Consider the following 25972-nt stretch of genomic DNA (forward strand, 5'->3'; position numbering starts at 1 on the left):
CTCTCTATTGCCCCCATCCCACTGCACTGTCTCTTCCATGACTTCCCCCAGTTGGGGCGTGACTCGAAGAAACTGGCGGGTCTCTGTATGTTGCTAGCGGTCCGCTGCATATTGCTATGTTGGCTCCGGCCCAGGGCACCTACCTGCACACAATGGTTTAGAACAATTACATGGGCACATGACACGGAAGAGGCCTGGAGCGCAATGCAGCACCCACATGCAAGGCCAAGAGACATCTGGGATTACATGTCCGCCATGTCTTCTCCTACAAACTCTGCTCAGTCCTCTTCTGGTTGCCCTTAAAATGTGACTGCCCTGCGACCTGTGTCTCCTTTGATTCAAATACCAATGCCTTGCATGTTACCTGATCCCCCTAACTCTCTACAGACAATTCAAGGTATACTGTTGAAGATGTATGTTACTTGTTATCGCTGCTGGTGCCGTGTGGTCCCCTCTGTTTTCCCGTGTGTTGTCAAGTCAAAGAAATAAAGTTTTTAAAAGAGTCTATCACCCAGAGGTATCTTGGTGCTGAAGCGAGATAAACCCAAAAGAAGCAATCATCTAGACAGGATACACAAGGTTAAAGCACACAGTTCTGCTATTTAGAATAGAGAAATGTTTTTAGAGCCTTATGAAATCCGAGGTAGTCATTTATTGACCCAAGAGGCAGGGGAAGAGAGTTCCAGAGAGAGGGTGCTGCGACTGAAAAAGTTCTACCCCAACAGTTACCTTCTTGATCCATGGGACAAGAATAAGAAGATGATGATGATGATGGTTAACTGAACAAAGGTTTTTAACAGGTACTTAAGGAACACTCTTCTTATGAAGATGGAGGTCTCCTTGACCATTTAGTGCACAATGCACCATGCAAAGAGCCATGAACTTGATCCTACTCTCGACTGGAAGCCAATGAAGCTTAGCCAAAATTGGAAAAACATGGGAGTACTTGGGTAAACCGCAAACCAGCTGGGCTAATGAGTTTTGTACAATTGGTAAACTTTTTAGATGATTTTTGGGCTGAGCCAACAAGGTGGTGCTACAATAATCCAGAATTCCCATAATCACAGATGAAACCACTGACCCTCTAAGGTCCGAGGGCAAGAAGGGAATTATCTTTTTTTTTTATTAGGGTTTTTAGCTTGAAGAAACCTGGACTACATCTAGCGCTAACCTGAAGGTCTGGTGAAGAGAAGCTGAAATTTGGATTCTTTACAGACTCCACCAGAGATGGAAGGACACCCAAAGATGGGGGCCAAAAGTCCATAGTCCAGAGGGACACAGAAACCTGGGAACCAACTACTTAGACCTTGGTTTTGTCTCTATTGAGTTCTAACCAGTTTGCATTCATCCAGGAGCCAATGGCTGCTAAACAACCCTGCAGACGAGATGCAGCTTTGTTAAGATCTTGATCCACCCTCAGGATGAGCTGGGAGTCATCTACACAAGCATAGAAATGACACCCATAATCCTGTATCAGATTGGCTAAGGACGAACATGAATGTTAAAAAGTAAGTGCATAACTCTGTGGAACCCTGCAGGGTAGGGCAGACGGGACGATCTAAATAGATTGAGGGACTGTGTCTGGGTTCAATCGGAAAGAAAAGATCTGATCCACTTAAGGGCCATGCTGTCATGCCTGCGCCACAGGCACACTCATTGGCAACCATCATGGACTAATTGTTATTCATTCATCTTCAAAATACTCTTTGAACAACCCCTATTCACACTTTGGTCCTTAATTCCCATTTGCGCAACATTGGTACTTTCCTATTTAATTCAACTAACTACATGTACCATAATGCACCTTGCTACAGCTATGAATTCCTGGCCATTCCCATTCATCAGTATTGGAACCACAAACCCCAGAAGTCCTAGCGATCAGTGCTGCTTCCACCATCTCAGGACCAGAGAGGGAGGAGGCTGATTATCTTCAGGTGTGCTGCTCCAGGTGCTGCCAATTAGCCTTCCTCAGTACAGGGCAAGGCTGTATTTAAGCAGCTGCCTGCAGGAGCTCTGTCTCTTGCATCAAGAGTCTCCCAGCCCCTTTTTGCCTTGACCCACGATTTTGTATACTGTTCCTGCTTTATCGTGCCTTGCAGCCTACTACAGTCCTCTGCAGCCCTCTACAGTCAGTGACCCTGCTCCTCTGGGCTCACTCCTTGCTGCCCTGCTCTTCTGGGCTCCTTGCCTTGCTGCCTGCTTCACTCCACTACCTACAGCCCTTGTCCTCTGGGCTCCCTGCCGTGCAGCCTGCTTCACTCCGCTGCCTACAGCCCTTGTCCTCTGGGCTCCCTGCCTTGCAGCCTGCTTCCCTCCGCTGCCTACAGCCCTTGTCCTCTGGGCTCCCTGTCTTGCAGTCTGCTTCACTCCGCTGCCAACAGTCCTTGTTCTCTGGGCTCCCTGCCTCGCAGCCCTGCTCCTCCGGGTTCGCTCCTTGCTGCCCTGCTCCTCTGGGCTCCCTGCCTTGCAGCCTGCTTCACTCCGCTGCCTACAGCCTTTGTCCTCTGGGCCCCCTGCCTTGCAGCTTGCTACACTACTCTGCCTTCAGCCCTTGTCCTCTGGGCTTCTTGCCTACAGCCCTTGTGCTCAGGCTCACTGCCTTGCAGCCCTGCTCCTTTGAGCTCGCTCCTTGCTGCCCTGCTCCTCTGGGCTCTCTGTCTGCCGTCTACTACAGCTCCCTGCCCTGCTCCTCTGGGCTCCCTGCCTTGCAGCCTACTACATTCCTCTGCAGTCCACAACAGTTTACCTGCACCTTGTGCCATCTGTTACTGCAGCCCTGCTTCCCTGTTTGCAGCCCCCCTGTTTCCTGGCTGCTGCTCACTTGCTCTCTTCCTTGTTTGCAACCCCCTGTTCTTGATCCCTGTCCTTCTCTTCCTTGAGTCCTCTGTCCTTCCCTTAGGTTACCTATTTCAGTTATACTGCTTTTCCTTCATTTCCTTCTGCTATATTGCTCATTGACTTCCTTTTCCCTGGATATTTCTGTTCTTGTCTCCTCTTGTATCGTATGTAGATCCCTTTGTACAGAGCTTGACTGTTGGTTTCCGGCAGGCAACCTCTGCCCCTTTGCTTGTCGCGTTTCAGTGTTACAGACACCCACTGCTGTTGTTCCCAGCCATGAGCATACAGCGTGGGCCCCTGTAATAGCAATCTGTGCAGAAGACTGGAGTTTCCTAAGGTCCATGGAACACTCTTTCCCATTTCTGCCGACACCCCAAGAGGGAATCCAGTTTGTTTGTACCTTTGTATTTCCTGCTACAGCTGCCTACTCTTCGTTCTTGTTGAGCTTCCTGCTGTGTGTGTGCTTATCTGTCACTTTCCATCAGCACAGCCACCCAAACCTTACCTGGGTGCCCTGTGCCACTCTTGACAGAGTGCCATCCTTGACACATGCCTGTGACTCCCATTTCCTCGAGACGGGAATCAAGGATGGTATGGTCAATGGTGTCAAATGCTATGGAGAAGTCCAGCAGAATTAGAAAACCTGGCCGTGTTTGAGACTAACTGGAATGACACCTTGTGATAATGAGGAATTTACCGCTAGAGTCACAAGAGGGGATATCTGTGGACTCATATTTTAAGTACCTTACGTGGAATAGGATCCAATGAGAAACAATATTTCAACTGTAAGATCATTTTGCAAATTTGATCTTCAGAAGAAGGATCAAAAGAATCAAAAGTTGAGAAAGTTACATAGTTGGAGAGAGATAGTAATAGTACAGTTGCATCTTCAGAGAATGCAATATTTTTCCTTATATTGACAATCTTCTCAACAAATAAATCTGAGAGAGAATCACAGAGCGACTGCAAAGGAGATACAGATGAAGCAATTTGACTGGGAGAGGAAAGTTTCCTGACCACTGAAAATAACTCTTTAGGTTGGTGTATAGCTTCAGAAATCCAGGTGGTAAAAAAAGCGTTTTTTGGTGCGATGTATTTGATGAGATGGTATTTCAGGCAACAAGCCATAAATAAAGCTTTGTTCTCTAATCTATATCCGGTACACCATAATCGTTTGGCTTGCCTATAAAGAAGTTTAGCCGAATGTAATGATTCCTTGTTCCATGGCACTGATTTTCTCCTTATATTGTTACCAGCTTTAAGGGGAGCTTAATCGTCAGCCACGCATGTAAAAGCATCTTGAAGAGAAGCTAATGGATCAGAGGCGGAAGACCAGAGAGACTGCTCATACTGTGACTGCAGCTGAGTAGACAGAACAGAGAGATTGACTTGTCTCCAGTAGCGGCAAGGTGCGCTTATTGATCTAATCACCGATAGAGACTGAGGAATAGTTACTGTGAATGGTACCAAGAAATGATCTGACCAAACAATTGGCACACACAGGTGAACTGTAGATTCCTTTTCTGCTGAAAAGATTAAGTCCCAGGTGTGGCCATGGCTATCAGTAGGGCCCTATATTTCGTGGATTTGCACATTCGTAGAATAAGAGTTTTTTCAATGGTTCTCAAATCTGAACGGGCCCAAAAACCCCTACAGGCGAGTCTGATAACTTTATAGGACCTATTAAAGCTGTGTTTGCCATGTGCTGGGTTCATGGGGGCCCTTTCAGCTCCTCTTTGGTGTTTTCAGGGGTGTCAGAGGAGGGATTGGGATCCCTATCATAGGAAAAAGCTGTAGGAGGGGTTTGCTTGTCTTGGGGTAGAGGTCTGGAGTCACCCCGTAACTAACCACTGCTGAGTGATCCAGACCTTCATAGAGTGACCTAGGGATTCTCCCCATTGAACCCCAAGCCCAACATTCAGTAGTTCAGCGTGGCACCTGTCCCCCTAAACCAAGCTCCCAACAGTCGCCAGAGCCAAGCAGAGGACTTTCTCACAGGGGTCCTATGGAAGAAGTCCATCAAAATGGATTTCCTACATAATTGCTGGAAAGCAATGGCTGCCATGGTAGTGGTGAATTCGTATTTGAATAGGCAAGCCTTAATCTGGCTGAACCCTTTAATTAAGGGGAAGAGCAGAATCCTGTTCTGAAACAACTGGTTTCTTTCTGACGTGACATTCATCGGAGACATGGTGGAATGTGGCTGAAATGTGCATATTTCTTAGCTTGGAATGGTCTCTGGTCTTGAAGACTGCGCTTACTTGGAATTTAGGAGGCTGTGGGGCATACTGGTTAGATGCATCAGTGGGGAGAAGATGGAAGAGGACAGTTGTCATTTTCTGGTGCCCCTGAGGCAATGCAGAGACTAGCACACCTGGCATCTAGTGTGTAAAAATACATCCGGGGTGGGTTTGGGGAGGTCAAAGCTGGCAGGAGGCATGTGTACATGTGTCGTTGTCTTGTGTCATGAATTTGACACAGCACCATGGGGGAGGTTCTGTGGAAACGTTCGGCTAATATCAATGGGTTGGAGCATTAGGGCATGGCAGATTAAGATATTGAATTGTATCTATTGGGCACCGGAGGGCTTTCACTAGAGAGCGCCACTGATTATTGGGGGTGTACACTTGCAATAGGGTTAGTCGATCATATGATCATGGATTGTGTAAAAATACATCCATTCCGGGAAAGGGTTTGAGGAGGTGTTGGAAGTGGCAGTCCCTCTGGATTCTGGCTCTGATTATCAAAAGAGATAATGAAAAGAGAGAAATCCTGACATCTGGTGACAACCTGTGGCTCTTCAGGGGAGTGGCAATGGCCAAGAAACTGATTCTAAAACAGTGGAACTCTGTGGTGCTACCTGGCTTTGATGACTGGTTGGTATTATTCAGATCGGCTTTAATAATTGTGAAAGGGGTTCCTAGGAGAAAGGGAAAGGAGAAACATTATTGGGACACATGCAGGATATTCTTGGCCTTCCACAGAGGACTTACTAGATTCTTCCACCTTCATTCCAACCTGCAGAAGGCTTTTGAGGGGGGCACCTGTCCTTATGGATGTCAATATGGTTTATCAGGAATCTACATTTGTTAACGTATTTCACTCATAAAATGTGCCTTTGATTCTGTGCCCTGCTTCTCTTGCTAATGTAAGGGAGGCATGGTATCACAGGTATGACACTGACACAAGAGTTACAAGTTTCAAAACTTTTATTATCTTTTTGGGGGTTGGAGAAACTCCTATGCGGCCCGATAGCTAAAATGGAGTAGTTTCTACCATCAAATAATAAAGAAAATACAGGAAAGAAAACAGGCCTAGTCAGTCTATGTCAAATCATAATGGCTTACATTAACAAAATCTAATGCTCGCCCTATCTCCTATTCAAAAAGTGTTAAAGGGGAATATGTATGCAAAGGAAAGTCAGTGTTATAACATAAAGAATCAATGTGGCTGAGTCAGCTCTCCTTCCCATGTTGGGCAGCACAGAGTAAGGCAGCCCCTGTAAACAGGATGACACACTCTGGCTCAGGTTCTCAAAACAAAGACAGTTTAAAAGTAGATTGAGGCCTGCTTGGCCTTCCACATTAAAAGTCACATATTCTAGCTTTCAAAAGTTCTTTCACAATTCAACAAAAGTTCATGCAGGTCTCCCTCGGTCGGGCTCGGACCTCTCAAAGCAAACAGTTCATGCAGGTCTCCCTCGGTCGGGCTCGGACCTCTCAAAGAAAACAGTTCACGTAGGTCTCCCTCGGTCAGGGCTCTGACCTTTCAACCAAAAAGTAACTGATTCAATGTAGATCTCTCTCAGCCAGGCTCGGACCTCTCAATCGCAGCACTTGCAGGGGTTCCTTTCCCCAAGCTTTATTCACATTCGTTAGGGGTTCCCTTCCCCTAACTAATCACACTTTTGGTCTCCCTCAGTCGGGCTCGGACCTTTCACGGATGTCGAAGACTTTCGAATGTGCAAGGTTTTTACTGTAGACCTCCACAGGACCACTTCAACTTTCTCTTCAGCTCACTCTCTTATGTTATTTACCCCAGTGTCTTTTGGTAGTTCAGTATCATAAGCACAAATGTGCATAGAAATCTTTCTCTTAAAGTAGTCTGTTCCCTTTGCTGCTTTCCAACAAGATATCACATATTTCGCTGAGACCTTTGAAAGGCTTTTTCCTGTGGCCAGACCACTCTGCTACTCTGTATCACTGGTTTCACAGTTATCAGTAATTTAAAAGTCACCAAATGTCTGCCTTCCTTCGTGTCTTATCAGCACACGCGCAGGCTTCAATCTTGAGATAAACTGTTGCAACTTCAATCTTTCCTTAACACACACGGGCCTTTCATGTTGTCTGCTAACTCACCGGCTGTGTGCATTCCTTCCTTGTCTTTGCAGCTTTAATTCGCGAGTCAAGGTTAATACCACAGGCTTGGCTGCGCCTCCCCAACGCTGTTGTTCACCCAGGGGGGTTGCTGGCGTCCTTGAAACACAATGCAGTGTTCTTGACTGGGATTTGGCCTTCTTTGCGTATATTTCACAGCTCTTCAGTGGCAACAACCTCTGCAGGGATATCCTGGGTTTCCCTACCCTTTTCTCTCATCCCTCGATCTCTCATTCTGCTCCAGTGGGTTTGCCTCCGCCCCAGAAGATCAGTGTTTCACCTTGCTCAGAGTGTGTCTCTATGTTTTGCCTTCTATCCCTGTGGGGAGAGCTAATGGTTATCAAATGTATGTGATTAAAGTCAAGTGCCTGACTTTGCTTGACCCAATTAGCGGAATATGCCCAATGAGATATGTAAGGGTTAGCCTCTTTACTCTCAGTCGGCCTCTTCCTCGGTGTAGGGCTGATATGCTGATATCCTTACAGCTATATCAGCATCTCAGCCTGCCAAACTGGCCAGCTGGTAGATTTGGTACTACTAGCTAGTTGTACTCAGAGGGAGTGTGAAAGTTTGTGTGATGGACTTGAGATATGCTCAAGCAGTCCAGTGATGTTTGGAACAAGGTTGGACTCGTTGTGCTTAAGCTTTCCTAATCTGCTTGCCAGTGATAGATCTTGGGATGGCCAAGACATAGGGGGTCATTCCGAGTGAGGCGGTAAGGGGTTAACGGTGCCGGTAATGGTGCCGGAGCCGTCAACCTCTTACCGCCCCATTACGAGTCTGCTTGCGGGACCCACAAAGGGCGCCTGGTAAAACCAGGTGCCCTTAGCGGGTCCCGCTAGCAGACCAGGGAGCCAACAACAGGCCCGTTATTAACGGGTCCGTTGCTAGCTTCCCCCCCATTCCCATTGAGCCCTATGGGGGCTCGAATGGGAATGGGGATGTACCGGGTCTGGGTTCCTCGAATGAGGAATTACTGGGTCCTCCAAGGTTGGAATGGCCCGGTAATTCCTCATTTAAGGAACCAGACCCGGTACCCGGTAAGGGGGTAACCATGCCGCAAATTGCGGCATGGTTACCTCCAAGGTCGTAATAACCCCCATAGTCTGTCTATGCATCTAAGTGCGTGGTGACTGAGTAAAATAGAGGAGTGTGTGGGGTATGGTAGGCTAAGGGATGGGGTCAGCACTAGTACCACACCTCTGTGGCCAAAGGTCTGTGCTGGTTGCTCTGTGTTAATATGTAAGCCTGATGTGAGACTGAGATTCAATTTGTAAATTGCCTGTGGAGACCCTGCTCTGTGACTCCATCTCTGTATGCTTCCTTCCTGTTATCCTTCCTTCCAAGCATTGATGGTAGCAGCCTGGTTAACGCTGAATATGTCCCTATGGGACAAAGTTAGAATTCTAGGATTTTTTTAAATTTAGACAAGAGGCTGCATTGGAATGAATTATGATTGTGGTTCATAGAGATGTTGCTGAACAGTTCTGCATGCCCATGTGAAGTGATATGGTCGCCACCCAAGCAAATCATAGTGAGACATAGGGCCTCATTACGAGTCCGGCGGTAACCAAGGCGGTAAAACCGCCTGGTTACCGCCGGACTCGTATTACCATTCTGCCTCCGTGATTCCCAGAATTACCAGGGCATTACAACCCCGGTTTTCCGGGAATCATGGAAACACCGCCAGCATCTCTGTGTTAAACCCGCCAGGACAGACCTGGCGGGAGCATCACCTCCCGCCTGCAGGTGTTGTCATCTCCCGGCATGGAAACAACGGTGGCGGCGGGTTTACCGCCACCGTTGTTTCCATACCGGGCGATTTGTAATGAGGCCCATAGTATGGTGATAAACCAAATTTAATGTTGTAGCTGGAAGGGGGTATTGGTGTGATGAAGATGACAAATGGGATAAAGACGTTTGAAGGGTTTGATAGCTGACAAACAGATAAAAGATTGGCATCGGCATCTCCTTGGTTGAGGGGGACACATGGTGAAGGAAGAGACAGGATTTGCAGGGATGAATAAGATGGTGAAGGGCTATATCAGATCATCATGGAAAGGGGTGGATTGCAGGGGACCAATGGTATATAAGGTTTTTTAAGGGTGGTAAGAAAGAAGATGGAGCAAAAAGGATATCATGGTAGTGACGGGGAAAAGGCAATTTAGACGACATAGAAAAGTGGTTGAAATACTAGAACAGTAGTGTTTGAAGGAGGGTGTGGGTTGGTTCTGAACCATTAGGATGGAGCCAAAAGAGTATGTTTGTAGTGGAAAAAAAGTGCACTGTTGTGGAAGCAGGACAATAGTTAAGAAGACATACCAGTGTTGGTGTATGTTTTAAGGTGGGATGGTTTTGAAAAGGATACGTTTGTGGTGTAAGGAGTAGGTTGGTATTGTAAGGTTAGGATGGTGATGTAAAGGTACACTGCAAGTAGTGAGATGGGAGAGAGTGGTGGATATGGTGTGGCTGCTGGCGAAATCGCCTGCAACAAGGATTTGGTAGAGTAGACATATAATTTAGCGATGGTGTAAAGAATAGAATGGCTTGCAAGGGATATAGTGGTGTTGAAAAGGGTAAAATGTTGGTGCAAGATTTAGGATAGTTAAAAAATATCTGGGATGTTTGAGGCAAAAAAGGGATACTTTAGTGAGTGAGTTGTAGGATGAGGGACACAGGAGGTTTGATGAATTACCTACAGAAATGGCCTAAAGGAGCCGCTCTGTGTAGGCTTTCAGTTGATGAAACCTGCGTCACTATGGCAGAAATAAAAACCCAGGCTTTAGGAGAGAGTGAGGTTTCACTTCTACAGTAAATAAACTATTCTGGGCGTGCTTGAAGCAAAAGGTGCAGTGTCAATAACCAGAGGTTCAAGGCGATCATGAACAAAGTCCAAGGAGTAAAACTGGAAATCGGGGTCTAAGGAGAGACGCCCAAAGACACCTTCAGTAGTATGTCTATGAGAGACATTCATTGTGGGTTATCACTTTATGCTGGACAACCGAGTCTTAAGTTCCAGACTAAACCTGAGAAATCTTCATTTTGTGATGGATCTGGATTCTGGGAAACTGAGATATACATCCTAAAGAAATTCAGCATTCAGTGTGTAATAAATGTCCATCATTAGTCCAAGACCCTATCTGAGAACCGTCATTTTTGGGCAATGCTGATTGATGGAGAACTGAATCCAAAGCCCAGGAAATACCTGTGAAAATGACAGAATCCTACAACACTCTTGCCAGGAAACGAAATCATAAGTCCCACATTGCCTAAGAGATATTTAGTCAGTAAGAATGCTACAGGCCGGGGAGCCGAATCCTAAGTCCCAAAGTAAGTTGAGACATATACTTTGTGGTATAAATTTCCATGGTGAGAACCCAAGCCTATAAGTGCCAGAGCAAACTAAGACACTCGCTACATGATTAAGCAGTATGTTTGGAAATTGAATCATAGGTCCCAGAGCGTTATACACCAGAATACTGGAATACTGAGTATTATGTCCCAGCGCAAGTCGGAGAAATACCCTTGGTGAAAAAGCGTGGCAAATCGGGAAACTTAGCCACAAAGCACAGAGTGAACTAAGAACTATTTATTGTGTGAAACATGACTGGCCAGGGGGCACAATCCCAATTCTTATTGGAAATCCTATAGCAGATTGTTATAGCACACTGCCTGGGAGAAGAAACCTGCATGTAGGGAGTCAAAATCATAGTAAAGACTGCCACCAAGCCTTGCCCAGGGGGAATATGCTGCATGGTGGGATGCTGATTATGACACCAAGAATGAAGGAAGAGAAACCGCGTTACTTGCTAAGAGGAGTCCCTTACTCCGTAACTATTAACAAGAACAAGAGACACATTACAAGAATCTTGCATGCTAAGAATAGGAGTCTGGTACTCCTTAAGCATTCAGAAAACTGACACTGATCCAAGTTGTTGAGGGATAGCTGTAAGAGTTCACTACTCCTAGAGCACCGGAGACACAAGACGATGCTGCAATATCCAAGATATAACTCTGAAAACTTGAAAACGTTGACAAAAAGTCAATCTAGATCATCCTGTTAAACTCAAAAATAAAGTTCAGTTAAACCTTATTCCGGAGTCTGTTATTCATTATCATCAAATCTGTGAAAAAGTGTAACATAAGATTGGGATTGTCTTTTTCTTGACACTAGTTTTCCATTCCTTTGTAGGCACCCAGGAGCTGGAGGTGAAGGAATGGTACACAAATCGTCAGGACAAGCTGGAGATGAAAGAGATTAATAGGAAAACTGGGACAACAACCGACTATTTTGCTCCGGGACGCAGCGAATCACTCCGAGGTACATTAAACACAAATTAACCTATTGAAGTAACCTTTATGCAAGCATTATCTTAACCAACTGATTTAATTTACTCCCTTTCATTATGCCTACCTTACCACCTTCGACCGTGCTGCAGTCTTCACAATATTATTCTTTCTCAACTTCAGTATTATATTGCCTGCCTTATAATTCCATCTTCCCTTTTCCCCCCTGACTGTCCGAGCCCAAACATCGTGTTGACTACTTTGAACCTCCTTTCATCTGTCTGCCTTTCCCATTCACCCCAGAAATGCTCTCACCACTTCATTGCTTCTGAATTTCAACTGCAGCTCAATATAAGCCACCAAGAGGGACAACTCTAGAAAACACTGCTTGTCCTCTGCTGAACATTCCCTTCATCGCTACTCACAATTGGTGTATGTTAAACTCATACATTCCGTACCCTTTCCACCATCCTTGTGGGCACCCCCCATCATGGGGACGGTACCAGAACCTCTAATTTCTTCACCTCCCTTCAGTGCCTTGCCTCCCCCTTCACATGTCGGCATCAGGAGGCTTCATGAGATGCGCATCTTGCAATCGGTCGTTCCCAGCCTTGGAGCCCCATGTGCTCTGCCGTGAGTGCTTGGGTCCCGTCCACCGTTGGGAAGCATTTGTGCCTTGCAGCTATCTCTGTCATCGTTCGTTGAAGAATCAAATTTCTCGTTGGAGAGAGAACTTCCACACATCACCACCCGGTCATCTGAAGAACTTTGTGGTCAAGACCTCGCGTCACGAGAAGGTAGGCCCTCCATTCCCTAAGGCACCCCAGCCGTGAGACTGCTTCCTGGGGCCTCTGGCTGGGAGGGGTCCCTTGGACTCTAACACTGGTGGTAGGTCTGAGACCGGCAAGGCTATCGGCTCCCTATCTGAGGGGCCCAGGGGCTCTTCCGGGCAAACCACCAATGGGCATGCCAACTCTTCTTCTTCTGCACAAGGGTGCAGGGGGCTTTTGCACTCCGGTCCCAGGCGCAAGCCTGAGGCACGGACCTATATGACTACCAGCATGGCAGTTGAGGGCAAAGAGCCTCCCGGAGCCCACGTCGAGGTCATGACACAGGGTGACAATTCGACTTCCAACCCACTGGCTGAGGGCCCTAGGCCTACAGGTGCCCTCTCCGAGGTCGGCACATCTACTTCAGCGTCGGCGCACAAACAGTCCTCGCCCATGTCGGACCCAGCACAGGGCTCAGGGCCTTCGCGCCCTCCCTCTCAGGGTGTGCCGCATCCTCCTAAAATGGCGGACAAGCACGTGGCTGAGCCTGCATGGCTGACGGCCTTCTTAGATTCTGACATTAGGCCTATGATGCTCCATAGTCCTTAGAATGTGCGGTGCAGGGGGATCCAGTCCTCTTCCTTTGGGGAGCAATTTGGGGCCTCAGGGCCCAGGAGGGTGGTCCCTACAGGGCTATATTTATGATACCCAGCTGTACGGATACCCTTCCCAGGAGCCTCAGCACTTTGAGCAGGACAGGAAGCACAATGCGCTCCCTCTTGCCACCCAGGGGGCCTGCGACAACCGTTTTTTTCCAGCACTCCCTTCTGCTTATGCACTCTCTGCAGATGGCAGGATTCCTCAAGGATCTTATCAAGGAGATGGTTCCCCAGGTGCAGCCTCCAAGGCCCTCTCCTCTGGTTCCTCTGCCGGTCCCACTGGAGGTCCCGATAATGCAGCCTGTGGCCGCTCCGGTCAGGTCCCCACCTCCTCTTCCAACTCCTTTGGCTCAAGTAGCCACCCTGCCACCTCCAATACCTACACCCTTGCCTGTTGTTCAGCAAACGTCTCTGGGGTCAGACCAGGGGGGTCTCCTCTTTCTCCACCGCAGCAGGACCTGGACTCACCTCCGCCTGACAAAAACAGGTTATAAAACGATGATGACGCACAGGAAAAGGAGCCTTCTGCATCCGTCAAAGCGTTTTATGAATGTCTTCAGGGCCTAGCGGAGTACTTGGGGATGCCCCACCCGGAGCAGGCCCCCCAAGAGCCGCCAGAAGTGCTGGCAGAGGTTCTAGCCTTGTGTGCCACGGGCTGCTCTGACATTCGCCTGCATAAAGGCATACTCTCTTTGGCCAAGAAGGTTTGGGAAAAGCCATGGTCCAGCGTCCAGATAAACAAGAAGCTGGATGACCATTTTTGGCTCCTGGACGGGGAACCAATCCTCGTAGCATTGCATCCTCAGCCACATTCTTCAGTCTTTGTGACTGCATCTTTATATTCAAAGTCTTCCTCATCCTCTTCTGCGGCCAGTGCCGCCTCCAACTGTTTGTCCAAAGAGGACAAGGCACTTGAGTCTTTCGGCAAGAAATGCTACCACCACGCCGGTCTTCATCTATGCAAGGCCAACTCTGATGCCATCTTTGTGGCGGCGAACCAGAAATTGTGGCATGAGAATGGGGAATTTCTTCCATGCCTGTCTCTGGAGAGTCGGGCCTACTTCAAAGCAGGTCTAGTGGAGGCGCGTGCTGTGGCACAGGATCTTATGTTGTCCCATATTGACACAGCCAGCAGAGGCCTCTGCTTGGATGTCGAGATGAGGCGAATGGCATGGATGCATGCAACAATATTTTCCACGGACGTGCAGGATAGGATCCTCGACCTGCCGTTCAAGGGGCCGGATCTGTTCCACTTGTCTACAGATGATAAACGAACAAAAAGGAAGATGTCCACCAGACTGCTAAAGTCCTTGGCGATCTTAACCAAGACGGGGCCAAAATCCTACCCACAGATCCAGGGCAGGTCGGACTTCAAACCACGCTCCTTCAGCGGCGTTAAGGGGTTTTGCGACCGTAGAACTCACCAACCAGACAGGTCACCTAGCAACCATAGGAGAAAGCAGCAGAGGACCTCACTGGGCGTATTTCGCCCCCCATCCTACACACCTACCTCTGATGGCAAAAAGCAATTATGTTTTGGTCAAGGACCACAGTTCTCCCATGGTGGACTTGCTGGCTCTCTTTGTGAGCAACTGGAAGCATTGTTTCACGATTCCATGGATTCTGTCAGTAGTCTCCACAGGGTTCAGTCAAGGGTTACGCTCAAGGTGGTCCTGCTGGTGGCTCTCACCTCCGTGCGTAGAGTTAGCCCAAGGTGGTCTCACCCTTCCACTTGAACCAGGAAATATGCCTGCCCGTGTACTTTCCGGAACCACAGTCAGAGGGGCGCAGAGGGCTCTGCACTCTGTGGACCTGCGGATAGTGCTCAAGTTCTACCTCTCCCGGACGAGATCTTTCCTGAAGTCGGAAGCGATGTGTGTCATGTTTGGGGGCGCAGCCCCCTGCTCCCAGGCCTTCAAGGCCTCCATCGCCCGTTGGATGGTTCAGGCCATTTCAGAAGCTTATGTGGCCTTGGGGAAGACTGTGCCAGCAGGGATACATGCTCACGGAGTCGGGGCCAAAGCTACTGCAGTCACCTTTCAGAGGCATGCATCTTAGGAAGTCATTAGTAAGGCAGCAATGTGTCCCACTCCATCCGCTTTCTGTAAATACTATTCACTGGATACCAGTGCCAGGCGGGATGCAGAGTTTGGTCAGGCGGTTCTGAGGAACCTTTTCACTTCTTCCTAAGTATGAGGCATGTGGTTACAGCTCCACCCAGTTGTCTTGTTTCTGTGGAATCACCCACAAGGATGGAGGAAAGGGGATGGAACGTATGAGCACTTAAAGTTACTCAATTTAGTGACTAGAGTACTCCTAGTGCTTAGTCCTCTTTCCTCCATAAGTCCCACCCACATTCCTCCACTAGTATACCACAGGCTAAAACTGTCAGTACAGCCAGGTATTCAAGCGTCCGATATGTCAAAAGGGGACTGAGGTGAGGCCCTCACACGCTATACTAAATTTAAAGGCGTAGCTCACATTTTTTGCTGCCAAAGGTTCCGGTACCGTCCACATGATGGGGGATACCCACAAGGATGGAGGAAAGGGGACTAAGGACTATGAGTACTCTAGTCACTACGGTGAGTAACTTTAATTTTCTCCACATTGTACAAATCATTTTGTACCCTCCGTTGTCCACTTGCTTTCATGTCAGCCTCACCATCATGTAGTCTTGTTGTCTACCTCCTGCACCCCCCTCCAGTATATCAGTGTCTGCTTTCATTTATTTCTCTTCCTACATTATGTTCTTCGTCTGGAGGGCATTTCCCAAATGTATCATTAACATTTTACATTCAGTGCTCCTAATACTCTAATAGGCTCAAGAGCTTAAGGCCTCAGTAGCAACTTTGATTCAACGAGAAGCCAAAAACAGCCATCCAAAATGTGGTAGTTTGAATGCTGGGGCAGCGGAGCCTCAGCATTTAACAATGTGCTATGAATTTTATTTAGACAATAAACCCTGAGCTGGGGGACGGGGGGGTATTATCGTGTATGGTAGTGTTCGCTCAGGCCTTAACGAAGGCCCCAAGGGCATTACTGGAGGTGGAAATGCCCCCCAGCAAGGGGTACTAATTGCAACAGGTTCATGGTAGCGTTCGCAAACCCGGGAAGCTTGATGCCCAGCGTGGCTTCGAAATGGCCACGCTCTTGTCAGTAGAAGAGAGACTAGACCGTTCACTTTGTGAACAGTTTGGATGCAGGGCTGCCATGTTGGAGATATAACATGGCAGCCAGACATCCATAAAGGTTCACGAAGTGAACAGTCTAGTCAGGAAGTACGATGTCGAACAACAGGGCGCCGTGGAATGAGGATACTGCGACTCGCAAAGGTTTCGCGACAGTGAGGAAGATGTGCAAGCGGCACGGAAATGGCAGATGGGAGAGAAGAATGAAATGCTTGTGCCCCGTATATTCGGACCGTGACATGCTTTGGAGAAAGAGGGATTTAGCGGCTGGTAAAGCCTACGAACTGACCAATGAGATAAAGTAGGTAAGTTGAAAACATGGCGCCGGAGTACTAAATGTTGAAATGCCTCGCCCGGCCTTCAGAAAACATTCCAGAACTTTTTCATAACATTTCCGATTCTTCCATTTCAACACTTTGTTTAATAATCCTACACTGTGTCTGCAGAGATGGGGCACTCATATAATTATGCTGAAAATGCACCACCTGAAACGTTTTTCTGTTTGCTCCAGGGATCTCATAATATTGATTGTGCTGCTGTATTTAGCATTTAAAACCAGTGCTGGCGTGATCTTTGGTCTACTTTAGGTTTTTAGTGTCTTTCCTATGTTTCTTGCAGAAATATATACACTTTAAGATGAGGAAGGCACTTTCAATTGTGGTTTGTGTTCTGCATGCTAAACAGCTAAACACCACCCAAGCGGCTTCCCTTCATTCTTTGCCACATTGTTGGTAAGGGAACTCCTAAAGAGATTTCCTGCAGACTACCTATCTCATTCATCATTTCCTGAAAAGAAGAGATTGTGTCCCTGACCTTGGACGTAGGAGGAACCATAGTCGGGACAGGAAGGGTTAAAAAACAGGAACTGAGGTGAGAGAAAATGAAAGCGTCATGCAGGGACACACCTCTATCATGTCCCATATTCTCCTGTTCTAGGCAACAACACAGCTCTGGAGGTGCCAGCTCTGCCTCCCTTTATTAGTGGCCGCAACCACGCTGGAGGCTTCTGCAAACCTTCCCTCCTTTTTCTCCATCTCGCCACCAACCCTGCTGCTCTTGGTGGGGCCACATTTGGCATGCCACCATTCCCCTCTGCTGCACTGTGGTATGTTGCATCAGTTCCATAACTTGGGGTGGTCTTCCTTTGCTGCATTTTGATTCCATCACAGTTTTCCTCAATGGCCCATTGCTATTGGCCTGCATCTCGTGTCCTGGCGGCCACCTGGCCACTATTTGTAGACTTGCTGAATTTGCTCTTCTGGCTGTAATTGGTGCAGAGTATGCAACGCCTTATGCTAGCGCAGCATCTTGTCAGATCTTATGTGGGCAGGGACTGGGTGACTGTGAGACCTTATGCATTTGTCGTGTTCGGCAGCAGTGTTTTAGAACAAAGTGGTTTTAAACTAGGGGGTGAAGCGGGCAGGAACTGAAGAGTACAATGTTTGTCTGACTTGTTCCTGGATGATTGTAGATGGTCACTTTTGTTTTTTAGGGTTTCTATCCTCACCAGGTGTTTTAATTTTTGTTCCTTTTTTATACTTTTGCCAAGTGCTGTTTTAGTGGCTACATTATTTAATTGCATTCCTTGCATGTATTTCAGAGTGTTTTTCGTTACGGACCTTCTGGTCCTTATGCTCACCCTACACCCACAATCCACAATAGCGTGAGTTAGACTCAAGCTGTCCGCACCGACGTGGTTGCCTTGCCTTCACATCATATTAAAGCTACAAGCCTAACTGAGCCGTGTCCGTGCCAGAAGACCAGACCTTATTTAAATTCTTACCATGTGATTTGTTTTTTGTGTTTTAATTTCTGTTCCTTTCTTTTTATACTATTGCCAAGTGCTGATGTAGTGGCTACATTATTTGGGTGCATTACTTGTGTGTACCTTATAGCGTTTTAACTTAGGTTTTCTGACTTTTTAGTTAAGGAGCTTTTGGTCCGTAGGCTCATCTTACACCCACAATGCACATGAGCGAAAATTAAAATTCGGGTAACTACATTATCCAGACTCGAGCTGTCCGTGTCAGCGCCAGAGGAGCAGACCTTATTTCAATTTTGGACCATAACCTTGATTTCTTTGCCATTTCTAAAACTTGATTAAAATAATGTTCTTGTGGTCTTGGCCTGGCTGGAGGCTGATGGCGGCTTAGCCCTGGGAGCTCCGCAGCCGAGAGTTATCAGCAGAAGATGTGGCCACCTAACATGCAGCAACAGCAATTATCTTGATAGATTCTTGGACCGAAACCCTTCAGGAGTCGGGGAAGATGCTATAGAACGTCCAGTAAGCATACTACACCAGTGAAATGGGTGAAATTGCCCAGGACAACAAGCCAAAAAACAACATGGCCGCCGGGCCGCTCGGAGCAGAGCTGTGCCAACTGTAACTGGGGATGCTGCTGGGCGTATGAATTAGATAACGGCACAAGAGTGGGCTGATGAGCTGCCCGTCGCAGAGATTGTGAAGTCCTGGAGTATCTGGCACACTCGGGTGCCAAGGCAACTGGTGGTAAGAAATGGTGTCGAAAGCGCTTGCTGCACCTCCCCCCAACCCGCCTGCAGTGACTGATTGTAGGATGGTAAAGCTGGAGGCCGCAGAGCAGCGTACATCATAAGGCAAAGGCTGTCTGAGCAGCGTTACAGTGGCCACCCACCTACAGGCAGTAGAAGGGAAGGCAAGATTACTGGTCCATTGGGGAAGAGGAATCCCGAGAGTTGGAAGCACCTAGCAAGGTATGGCGCGCTCACTGCCGGTTGGGAGCAGCGTGGTTCTGTGTCATTTATGAAAACAAGTTACTCCGGGGTGATGAGGGAATAGCCTGGTGGCTCCCGGCCACCTATCTATTGAGGAAGACTCTATTGAACGGGGAGCTGAAGTAATGTAAGGCAAAGTTGGCAGTTTGATTGGGTAAGGAAGATCCTATCTTAGCAACTGATAGCACCACAGCAAAGCAGTGATAGAAACAATCTGCCCGGAAGGCCATCATACAGGGGGCCCTCCATTTAGTCCAGAAGGAATTGGTGTCAAGAATCGGATACCAAGCCAAGGGCCTCCCATGGTTGGATTGTGGTTGCAGTGGGATAAGTCATATCTAAAATTAAGTCTGGGAAGAGCAAAGAGAAAGGGTCGACCTCCATCAAGGAAATGCTGCAGAATTCAAACATGCCAGCCAGTGGCCTCATTAGCCCAGTACTGGCTTTGGCACCTGACTAGGATGCACAGCCAGCCATGAAAGGCGACATTTCTCGGCTACTACAATCAATCCAAGGTATGGCCTCCACTTTGCAAGAAATTAAAGGCTTGTTCCAGGAATTGGCACAAGACGCCCAGCAGACTGAGTCCGGATTTGGAGATTTGGAGTCAGCCTTTTGCAACCAGGAAAACTCTTATGTCCGACTGGTGGCGTTGGAAGCCCATAGAGTCTCCATAGATGAGAAGCAGGAGGAATCCGAGAACCGTTCAAGACGGAATAATGTCTGCATTAGAGGTGTCCACACAGAGGTCAAAGACCCGGGCCTGGACAGTTATGTTCAGGAATTGTTCCTGGAGATTCTGGGTGATGCAGAAGTGGATCTGATGTTGGATTAGACGCACAGAGTTTATTCTACTTTCCAACAACACCAAAATGTTCTTCCAGACGTGCTCACGAGGGTCCATTTCTTTAAAACCAAGCAACTCATTTTCCAAGAAAACAGACTCCAGAAATTCATTCAATTTAGAAGCAACACCTTGCAATTGTTTCAGGACCTATCCAAAGGGACTATTCAGAAACGGAGAGCAATGTGCCAGCTCACCTTATGGCTCTCAGACAGGAAGGTCCAATATTGATGGGGATATCCGTTCTGTATTCTATTTCAAATGGATGGTAAACAGCACCAATTTACTTATCTCTGAGCGGCAGTTGAGAAATGAAGATCCCGCCAGAGGAAATCCAAATCCTGATGGATGGTGGAGCTGGGGCTCCCCCAGAAGGATGGCCCACGTTGCGCTCTAGGAAGAATAGACAGAAGCACCTCAGGCGTCCCTCCATGGACAGAAGAGAGACCAGACCTGAAACCTCTCCCAAAATATCCAAGAAGATGGGATATTTTAATCATGGAACTGAGTCTGGAAATCTTTGTTTTGGCTGCTTCTATGCAATGCGACTGGCACTGCACGGACTGTTATAGCCACATCTCGAACATTAGTAGTTGATTGCAGGGACATTGAGAGCACAATAACCCCCATTCAAATATTTTCAACCTGTGGTTCACCCGAAGGAGGGGGACCTGGAACTTTGTCTTGTTATTTCAGCTAGTTTCAATGTCTTTTGTGGGGTTTTTTTGTTGCGTCGTTTGGGGAATTGTGGATTCAGATGGGTAATGCAAAAGGGTGTCCTCATGTACTATTACCAAAGTGTTTTGAGTGTCTGTGGGGTGTGTTGGGACCCTCTTGTTTGATCTAGGGGGGCCTGTGTCATGAGGGTGTGGAACTTGGTAATGTAACAATGGACTCAGGCTACCCCATAGTGAGTAGTCAATATAATTACTCACACTCCTATTTCAATCACAAATGAAGAGAGGCGGCGACGGAGCGACTAACAGTGCAAAACTCTGCTTTGTAAGCTAGAAAGTACAGAAGTCAACAGCCTACTGATAGAGGTTGAATCACTCACGGCGCACAGAAGGCACTGCAAGAGAATAGAAAATAAGAAATCTTCTAGTAACCTGAGGCACTGAAGCAATTGGTTCAGATTCACCACCTACGTGGCCAGGCAAGATACATACCAGAGCCCTCTCCACCAGTCCTGAAGACAGCATCAGAACGTCAACACCAACAGTTCTTGCTAGAAACACCAATAGTGTCGACTAGATAGATGTTTGGTTATGGGAACCATAATCTAAGTCACCACCAGTACTAACCTTTCACTGTGCAATAATGTTGTGCAACTTTGTGATATGAATGTTTAATATGACAAAAGTTGTAGACACCAAAAGTATTTGGTCTAACATGGTAACACATGTATAACAGCCATAGTATTATTTTATCTGTTACCTTGTGTTGTGAAATACTACCGGCAAGTGCCGAAAAAGTGGGGTAGCCTGAGTCCTCTGTTATATTACCTATTGCCAAAGTGGTCAGACCCCAGTTCAGTGATGGTCCCACTGGCTGTTGGGGTTACATAGCTAGTAAAGAATTTAGGAATGGCGGGTATGACAATTGTATCCATATCTGCTCAGGGACTTAAAGCTCAGAGGAAAAGGAAGAGTGTGTTATCCAGACTGGTTGAACTGAAGTCCGATATTGTATTATTGCAAGAAACTCATTTGTTTGAGAACGCACTGGCCGAGGTTGAGATCCAAATGGTTTCCACACCTATTTTTTTCTTCGCGCCCTCAGAAAAGAGCAGGGTTAGCAATCCTGATATCCAGCTCCATATCTTTTTAGAAAATAAACGTCCTATGAGATTCTCAGGGTCGGTATGTGGGGCTGCATATAAGTGTTGGGGGGAGGGACCTGCCGCTGGTCTCAATTTACGGTCCAAATCAACAACAGGATGCCTTCTACAATCGAGTGTTCCTACAAATAGTGCAGTTTCAGAGAGGGGAACTGGTGGTTGGGGTGATTTCAATGCAGTCCTAGATTCAGCAATGGATAGATCAGGCCTAGTGTCTGGGTCAGATGACGCGAAGGTGGTTTTCCTGAGCAAGCGATGAATGATTTACAACTGCTAGACATATGGTGTTATCTACACCCACACTCCCGGGATTACACACATTTTTCACATGTACATTGGAGCTATTCTAGAATAGATTATTTGTTGGTCTCTCGCCCTTGCTTCAGCTAGCTAGCATGGCCAGCATAGAGTTAGTGCTGGTCTTAGATCATTCTCTGACTACTCTACAATTAGATTCTTTAACCCCATAGGTTACTAAAACCATCCTATGGAAACTAAATGACTTAATTGTTTGTGAGGCTTTTTCCGAAAGGATTACACACTATTTTCAGGACAACCTGAATGGGGATTTGCCTTTAGCAATGGCATGGGATGCTTTAAATTCTACACTACGGGAGGAAATTATTAGTTTAGCCTCATTGCGTAAACGTACATTGATGGCTCAAAGGCAGCAAGCTGAGAGGAAGCACCAGGAATGGGAAACTAAATATAAAGTTGAGGGTAAATGAAAGGTATATACAGAACTACAAGTAGCAAGGGCAGAGGTAAAAGCACAATGGGAAGCTGACGTCACTCACAAGATGCTTTAGACGAAACACGTTTACTTTTAACACCTCAGACAAGGTCTCCTGTGTCCTGGCATATAAGCTTAAAGCTCAGGAGAATAGAAACATGATTAAAGGGTTAAGAGATGTTACAGGCAAGTTGTCATTGGAGGAACCTGAGAAATTGAGCATTTTATCAGAATATTATAAATCAGAGTTCGCTGCTGAAACAGTAGTTGGGGCTGGCCAAGAGAAATTGATCAGGGACACTCACCTCCCTAGGATTACAGAGGTTGAAATGAAGCAGCTAGAGAATCCTATCACAGTTGAGGAAACTACCCAGGCAATCAGCTGCCTCCCCTATAATAAGGCCCCAATGCCCGATGGTTTTACTGCTCCTTTTTATAAAAGGTTTGTTAGTATACTTGCACCCCAACTGACGGGGTAAGAAAACGATGGTAGCATTATCAATTGATGCGGAGAAGGCGTTTGATCTGGTGGATTGAGAGTATTTGTCCAAGGTGCTAACAGGGTCGGGTTTAAGCCTAGGTTTCTTGCGAGGGTGCTCACGATATTTGTACTTCCGTTAACCCGCATTAAACTAAATGGCGTATTATCTGACCTGATATTGCTGGGAAGAGGTACGCGATAGGGATGCGTATTTAACTTTGTCTGGGGCCATAGACCCCCAAGAGTGGCTAGAAGAACGCTGATGGCAGCAAAAGAGAGGGGAAGACTGGCACTTCCGGATGTAGAGAGTTACCTTCATGCAGCACAAATAGCCCTAATACTAGAAAGCCAAACATCGCAATATAACACCAAGCACTGGGCATCCATTGAACAATACATTTTAGGTGGCCTCATGCACGAATGGTGTTGGCGTTCCCCCTAGAACTAGGAAGAACCATGTGCATAGGCTTCCAACCACTAAATCAACCTTTCAGTACTTGGATAAGGCAGCCCGCAGATATGGAATGACGACCTTCCTGTCCCCCTTATGGGAATCTGCCAAGATTGGGAATTTCCTCCCAGGCAGGACACAGAGATTTACTCGATGGATAGAGGGGGGATTGTCTAGAGCGGGTCACTGTTTGACAATGGGCAACCCCTATCATTTGAGCGATGCAAACAAGCCATCTTAGTATTGGACGCAGGTAGATACAGTTATTTACAACTCTGTCATTGGCCCTCTGATGCAAAACTGGCAGCTCAAGTTAATAGATACACTACCCAGTATGAGGACCTATTAATTGGTGACCCCGCAAAAGCCCTAGTATCGACCATCTATAAAATCCTCAACTCTAAAAGGTTTTTACTCACCCCACACATACGTGGTCAAAAGGGAGCAAGACATCGAGAGACCCATAGATGAACCAGCATGGTATAATATAGGGACTAGGACAGTGAAATATTCGAGTTCAGTTCATCTTAAGGAAAATGGTGTTAAGCTAATATTACAGTGGTATTTGACCCAGAACGTGTAAATAAAATGAACCCTGCATACCCCCCTATGTGCTGGAGATGCTCTGTTACTACAACCACCTTTTATCACTTGTGGAGGACATGCCCAGTTACGCAGCTGTTTTGGAAAGAAGTGCTAGCTCAAATCAAAACAATAATCGCAGTGGAACTGGTAGAGGACCCATTGGTGATACTAGTAGGTGATGAGGACCCACAAGGGAATTATAAGCTCGGGGCAAAGGGGTCTAAACTATTAACTCATTTTTTAGGTGCTGCAAAGATGGTCGTAGCGAAGAATTGGAAGTCCTCACTCCCCCCAGATATTAAAAAATGGTGGTCTAGGATTTGGTATGTAGTGGCAATGCACAAAATAGATGCAGCAGCTCGGAGGAAATCAGCAGGGTATCTCCAAGAATGGGCCTTTCTTATAGATTATGTGAGCCAGCATGACGGCTTCGGGATATACCGTAATCCCCATGAGATGACCCTCTTTTCATTGTTGTAATAGGTGACAATGTGGTTTAGGCATTACAACCCACCATGCTTCTACACTTTACGTATTTTAATGTTCATGTTTGTCTTTTTTGTTACTATGAATGCTGTTATCAGGCTGGCATTGTGGGATTCAGCGTTATGCGACCAAGATATACCTACACCACAGGCAGGTATCAGAGCAATGTTGTAATTTTTTGCACATGGTTTTACTTTGAGGTCATGCCTTTAAATGTCGCATGTATTGTCAATTCACTGTTGCTCAGCTTGATGTTTCAATACAAATTTGAATGAGAAAAAAAATAATGTTCTGGACTTGCTGATTCTGCTGCCGTAACAGATGAGTATACAATCTTTTCCTCTAACAGGACACAAAGTCGGGGCGGCAGCGTAGCTTTCATTCTAAGAATTTCCTTTAAGGATATTCTCCTTATTACCTCATTACCTATTCCAAAATGCAAAATATTGATTTTGAAATGTCGGTTGGATCTGACAGCCTCGCTATTAATTATACTAATTGAACATCCACCTCAGTTTTCTGTTGTTTCCCCAATCACCTAGCGGAAGCGATTTTACCACATGTGAAACCTAACAGCCCCCTATTAGTCCTGGGTGATTTATTGTGATAACAGCAACCCTCTGGAGTTATTTTCTGGCCTAAGATTCACATTTGTGATCACTGGAGCCACCCATAATAAATGATGACCCTGTAACACTGTTTCCGCCACGTGACTTTACAAATTCTGGCGGACCGGGAAGGCAGGCAATGTTAGTCGAACAGGACTCCACGGGAATGGGGACTCAGAACCACTGGCACTGTTGCTAACGGTGCCGGTGCTTGCGTGACAACTCTGCTTTCCAGGGCAGTTGCACCCGGCAGGTCAGACCTGCCGGGTGCAGCTACCCCAGAAAGCAGAGTTGCTGGCACCCTTATTTCCGGGCCAGCAGAAGTATAATGATACCCATAGTCTTTCTTAGTATAACTTGGTCCGATCATACCTTAAGGCCACTAACCCTGAAAAAGGGCAACTTTCTTATTCATTAAAGGAATATACAGTTTCTTAATGGTCAGTCCTAAATACAACATTTTACTAAATTGACTAAAACACGTATTGATAATCTGGATGCAGACCATACTGTTGACTCCTTCAATCACGATATTTCTAACATCATTGAGACCATGATACAATACAATCTACGTATGTGTTTGCTCGAAAGAATATTCAAAATTGGCATTCCTCTAAACTAAGAACATTAAAAGCGCCATCAGAAAATCTGAAAAAACATGGAGAAGAAATCCAAATCCCAGCAACAGTGCAAAATGAAGATCTGAGAGTGCCAAGTATAAAAGGGCGACAGGGGACAGCAAGCACACTTACTATTCTTTTGAACTAAACATAGCCCCAAATTCAACAAAAACATTATTTGAAATACTGAGCTCTTTTTCTAGGCCTTCCTGTAATTTTGTCCCACATGAGCCACATGCAGGCTTATTTTAGAGAAAAGATTACCAACATCTCATCAAAGATAATACAGCCATTAACTGCCCCAAAGTCTCCTTCGTCACTAGGGTCGACCCAGGAGAATATTGATTCCTGCAAACTAGAACCGAGCTTCAGCTTTGTGAAAGTCTCATGTCTGAGAGACATCTTGATGCATAACAAGCCTAAAACCCACTATTTGCCCAGATGATCCATGC

The 25972-nt window shown here is 46.7% G+C and overlaps 1 protein-coding gene across 1 annotated transcript in view; it reads left to right on the forward strand.

The window, feature by feature from the left end:
* The window catches only part of DRC7 (dynein regulatory complex subunit 7), an 862568-nt gene that overhangs the window by 523803 nt on the left and 312793 nt on the right, over positions 1 to 25972 (forward strand). The window contains exon 11 of the mRNA XM_069654252.1: positions 11407 to 11535. Coding sequence (XP_069510353.1) covers positions 11407 to 11535 — 129 coding nt within the window. The remainder of the gene's footprint in view (positions 1 to 11406; positions 11536 to 25972) is intronic.

Source organism: Ambystoma mexicanum, chromosome 1p (genome assembly GCF_040938575.1).
Source record: "Ambystoma mexicanum isolate Mex_15411 chromosome 1p, UKY_AmexF1_1, whole genome shotgun sequence".
NCBI lineage: Eukaryota > Metazoa > Chordata > Amphibia > Caudata > Ambystomatidae > Ambystoma > Ambystoma mexicanum.